Source organism: Danio rerio, chromosome 19 (assembly GCF_049306965.1).
Source record: "Danio rerio strain Tuebingen ecotype United States chromosome 19, GRCz12tu, whole genome shotgun sequence".
Classification (NCBI taxonomy): domain Eukaryota; kingdom Metazoa; phylum Chordata; class Actinopteri; order Cypriniformes; family Danionidae; genus Danio; species Danio rerio.
Window position 1 is genome coordinate 267,501 of NC_133194.1, and position 5,359 is coordinate 272,859.

Sequence of the window (5,359 nt, forward strand, 5' to 3'; positions counted from 1 at the left end):
TCATTCAGCTCGCTGTAACTCTCTCTCTCTCTCTCTCCACTGGACTCATTATTTCTGAACACAAGACTCAGTTCTGCCTGTCTAGAAATGCTGCTGTTTGGATATTTAGACTTGATGTTGGTGAGCTCATTATGTGCAGTGTAGACGCTGAGGATCAGCTGATCTGAGAACAGTCGATGCGCTGCTCGTGCTCAGCAGATGTTGAGTTCAGCTGATCAGATGTGTGATGAGATTCAGCAGAACACATGACGTGTGTCACCGCTCATCACTCATGATCACATCAGCAGCACGTCTGATCTGCTCCATTATTCAGCAGCTCTGATCAACAGGAGACGCTTCAGGGCCTGCGCTACCCGACAACACACAAACCAATACAGCAGCATCAGCCCCGCCCTGCTGATGGTGTCGCACTGAGGCCTCACAGTAGGAAGGTCTCTAGTTAGAGTCTCAGCTGGGTCAGTTGGTGTGTCTGTGTGGAGTTTGCATGTTCTCCCCGTGTTGGTGTGGGTTTCCTCCGGGTGCTCCGGTTTCCCCCACAGTCCAAACACATGCGCTATAGGGGAACTGATCAACTACACTGGCTGTAGTGTGTGTGTGTGTGTGTGTGTGTGTGTGTGTGTGTGTGTGTGTGTGTGTGTGTGTGTGTGTGTATGGGTGTTTCCCAGTATTGGGTTGCAGCTGGAAGGGCATACGCTGTGTAAAACATATGGTGGAATAGTCGGCGGTTCATTCATCTGTGGTGACCCCTGATTAATAAGGGGACTGAGCTGAAGGAAATGATTGGATGTTAGTTGACTGCTGTTCTGTTGACATGTGTTCAGTAACTCACACTCCACAGACCCGCTGCTGTGTGTAATGTGTGTGTGTGTGTGTGTGTGTGTGTGTGTGTGTGTGTGTGTTGTGTTTCAGTGGCAGACAGCGAGCGGCGGCACTTGTTGTTCGGGCGTCCGCGAGTCCTTCAGTCTGATGTGCAATACTGTGTGCTGAACCACCACGGCTTCATCACGGCCTACAACACACACACACACACACCCATCTGGAGCTCCTTCACCATGGAGAGAACGGTCAGAACACACGCACACACACTCGCACACACACTCGCACACACACTCGCACACACACGCGCACACTCTGCTGATAGTGTTCTGTTTGTAGGCGGAGAGTTCTCCAGTGTTGTCAGACTGTCTCCGAGCAGATGTCAGGATTCCAGCCAATCAGAGCGCAACGTGTGACCTGTACAACAACAACCCCAACATCACACACGCCTTCCTGTTCCCGCCCAGTGAGTGTGTGTGTGTGTGTGTGTGTGTGTTATTGTTGCTGCTTTAATTTCATAGTAATTTTAACCCTGCATTAGTGTGTAAAGCATGAACTGTGTTGTGTTGTGTTAAGATGTGTTATGTTGTGTTGTTGTGTTATGATGTGTTGTGTTGTGTTGTTGTGTTATGATGTGTTGTGTTGTGTTGTTGTGTTATCAGATCTGAACGTGTCGTCTGAGGCTCAGTTTGACGCTCTGACGCTTGGAAATGTGGTGCCGATGTTCCCAGAGTTCAAGAGTGAGTCTTCTTTCTGTGTGTGTGTGTGTGTGTGTGTGTGTTGTGTGTGCTTACTGAGTAGAGTGTTTATGATGTGTGTGTATATATTGTGTGTGTGTGTGGCAGTGTCTGTAGGAGGTTGTGTTGTCTCTCAGTATAACAGGCTGATTCCTGTGTGTGTGTGTGTGTGTGTGTGTGTGTGTGTGTGTGTGTGTGTGTGTGTGTGTGTGTGTTCAGGAGTGTGGCAGTATCTGCAGCAGGTTCTGTTGGTGCGGTTGGCGTCTCAGTATAACGGGCTGAATGTGCTGATGGGTCCAGTGTTCGACTCTGATTCAGACGGCCGCGCAGACGCTCCAGAGCACATCCAGAGGTGAGTGTGTGTGCACGTGTGTGAGTATGTGTTTATACGTTAGTGTGTATGTGTGTGTGTGCATACATGTGTGTGTGTGTGTGTGTGTGTGTGTGTGTGTGTGTGTGTGTGTGCATGTGTGTGTGTGTGTCTGTGTTTGTGTTGTGTGTGTGTGCATACATGTGTGTGTATGTGTGTGTGTGCGTGTGTGCATGTGCGTGTATGTGTGTGTGTGTGTGTGTGTGTGCGTGTGTGTGTGTGTGTGTGTGTGCATGTGCGTGTATGTGTGTGTGTGTGTGTTGACTCTGTGTGTCTGCTTGTGTTCAGGCTGGCTCCTCTTCCCTCTCATTATTTCGTGGTGTTGTTGAGTTGTGTGAACGAGTCTCAGACGCCGGCCGAGTGTTCAGGGGAGCTGCAGAGTGTGTGTTTCCTGCTGCCACACCGAGAGCACAACACCGAGAGCTGCGCTGTGAGACATACACACATCTGCACACACACACACGCACACACATACACCTGCACACACACACACACACACACATACACCTGCACACACACACACACACACACACACACACACCTGCACACACACACACACATACATACACCTGCACACACACACACACACACACATACACCTGCACACACACACACACACACACACATACACCTGCACACACACACACACACACACACACACACACATACACCTGCACACACACACACACACATTTCTGAGTGCAGTCATCGCTCTCTGCTGCCAGTAAAGTTGTAAATAAACATTATAAAGTAAATCATGTTCTACTGTTAACCTAATCAATGCACTTTACTAAAATATTCTGTTAATTGATCAATTGTTAATTGTATTTGAGCATTTTAAGCTGTAAGCTGTTATTCTGCCATGTTGACTGCTGTGTCAGACTCAGATGAAGTGTAGAGATCAGCAGTGAAGGGTTGGTTCAGTATGGACTGATTAATACCGTTAGACATGTTCATTAGTGAACTAACGAGTTCAGCTGATGTGTGCAGGACGGTCAGCCGGAGTCGCAGTGGGTGGAGCCTCTGCTCTGGATGCACCAATCACGCGTGAGAGACGTGGAGTGGATCACCGGATTGGACTTCTTTCAGGACAGCAAGCGTCCAATCGCTGAGCTGCTCCGTCTGAAGACCCGCCCCACTGCCGCCATTCACCCAAAAAACTGAGTCCCGCAATCAGCGCACTTCCCTCATTAGCATATTACTGTGATTTAATTTATTCTGTTATCAACGATCAGGGCCATCATAGTGAACTTACTGTCAGAAATGAAACGTCTACATTTATTTTCATTCATCTATTTATATAAACACGTTCATTTAGTTTACCTTCATAAAAGAAATATAAATATACCTCAATTATTAAAAAATACATAAATAATTACTATAAATGTAAACTAATTAATACTTAACAGATATAAAGTAAACATCATTAAACTAATTACCATAAAAATGTTCAAATAATTCTAAAATAATAATGTGAGAAACCAGCGAATAAAATGCACTTATATTTTAGAGAAAGCCTGTAAACACATGTCTGAACATGAGAAATTGTAGATGCTGACCTAGAAATGAACCTGAAAATGTTGACTGGACTAATGAATATTCATTAAACACAACTAATAAACCAGCAAACGAGTGAGCATAATGTGTGTGTGTGTGTGTGTGTGTGTGTGTGTGTGTGTGTGTGTGTGTGTGTGTGTGTGTTGTTGTTCATCCCCATCGGAGGGGTTTCCATCATGATCTGCCTGTCTAAAGTCATCATGCCTCAGCATCTCAATTGGATTCAGGTCAGGACTTTGACTGGGCCACTCCAAAGTCTCCATTTAGTTTGTCTTCAGCCGTTCAGAAGTGCACTTGCTGTTGTGTTTAGATTATTGTCCTGAAAGGAAAAAACTGAATGAATCAGCAAGGGGGTGAACACTTATTCACACCACTCCTGGGGCTGTCCAGAAAGCTTGCGGTTTTAAATTTGAGAGAATAAAGGTGTGGAAAGGTGCTGGATGTGTGGGATCTCTAAATATCGTCGACCCTTTTTTTCTGCAAATATGAGACATGAACTCATTCTGAAAGTGTCCCCCTATGTACATATCTGGAGAGTGTGAATTGTGTAATCAGAGGTACGTATGTCTGCATTGCGTCTTTTAAATGAACACTAATGTTTGAGATGACGCTGTTTCTTTTCGTGCTGCCAGCTGACTGCTTACTTCCATATGGACAGCTTTCCCACTGTTACCAGTTTGACCAGTGGCTCATCATGTACGTCAGCGGACTTGAGACGCAGAGAGGAGTTGACCACGATGACGGGGATCGAGTCTGGCAAAGAACAGTCCCAGAAAGCGGGTAAGACAAAAACAGAAATCAAACGAATAAAATAAACAAGTAAATAACAGGGTGAGGATGTGGAAAAATCAATGGGTGGGCGGGTCAATTAGTGCTTTTGAAAACACTATTGGTTGGGTTTAGGGAAGGAGGAGTGGGTCAGTTGATTAGTCAGTCAATCAGTCAGTCAGCGGCAGCCTCTGGTGGAGTTACGTGAGAACCGCAGGCGTAAAATGGCACTTGCAAGAGAAATTTGAGATCTGAATTAGCATACACACAGCGCCCTCTGGTGGATACACTTAGATGAAATATTCTTGTGGCGTATTTGACACTCTCCAGAAATGTATACAGAGGTATGAATGTGATCTATTAAAGGAAGATCACAACCTTTAATATTTCAGTGTCGCACTGTGGCCTCACAGCAGGAAGGTCTCTGGTTTGAGTCCCGGCTGGGTCAGTTGGTGTTTCTGTGTGGAGTTTGCATGTTCTCCCCGTGTTGGTGTGGGTTTCCTCCGGGTGCTCCGGTTTCCCCCCCAGTCCAAACACATGCGCTATAGGGGAACTGATCAACTACACTGGCCGTAGTGTATGAGTGTGTGTGAGTGAATGAATGTAACTGGGTGTTTCCCAGTACTGGGTTGCAGCTGGAAGGGCATCCGCTGTGTAAAACATATGCTGGAATAGTTGGCGGGTCATTCTGATGTGGCGACCCCTGATGAAGAAGGGACTAAGCCTGAGGATAATGAATGAATGAATGAATGAATGACAGATGCAGATATTGTAATACTAAGAAACTTTTCAACCAAGAATCATCTCCAATGTCTTCATCATCAGTAAATAATCATTCATAAAGTCATTTTTACTGTTGAAAATGAACCTGAGTTTCCTTTGTTTTAAGTGTGTTTAATATTAAATGAAGTTCTACGCTGCTCAATTACTGCAAAGGCCTGTTTTTCTGTAGAGGAGCAGCAGCTCTCTCTCTCTCTCTCTCTCTCATCTACTCTGGCCAAAATCCTAAATCCACAAGGTCTGGGAGTGTCATCATCATCATCATCATCATCATCATCATCATCATCATCAGATTAGCAGTGTTTGTGATGCTCCACTGTTTGCCAAATGC

The 5,359-nt window shown here is 45.5% G+C and overlaps 1 protein-coding gene across 1 annotated transcript in view; it reads left to right on the forward strand.

The window, feature by feature from the left end:
• The window catches only part of LOC100536156 (venom phosphodiesterase CdcPDE), a 15,050-nt gene extending 11,491 nt beyond the window's left edge, over positions 1-3,559 (forward strand). Inside the window, exons 20-25 of the mRNA XM_073931335.1 lie at positions 910-1,064; positions 1,156-1,282; positions 1,479-1,556; positions 1,773-1,905; positions 2,212-2,353; positions 2,914-3,559. Of these exons, the coding sequence (XP_073787436.1) occupies positions 910-1,064; positions 1,156-1,282; positions 1,479-1,556; positions 1,773-1,905; positions 2,212-2,353; positions 2,914-3,087 (809 nt within the window). The 3' untranslated portion in view covers positions 3,088-3,559. The remainder of the gene's footprint in view (positions 1-909; positions 1,065-1,155; positions 1,283-1,478; positions 1,557-1,772; positions 1,906-2,211; positions 2,354-2,913) is intronic.
• The last annotated feature ends 1,800 nt before the right edge of the window (positions 3,560-5,359 follow it).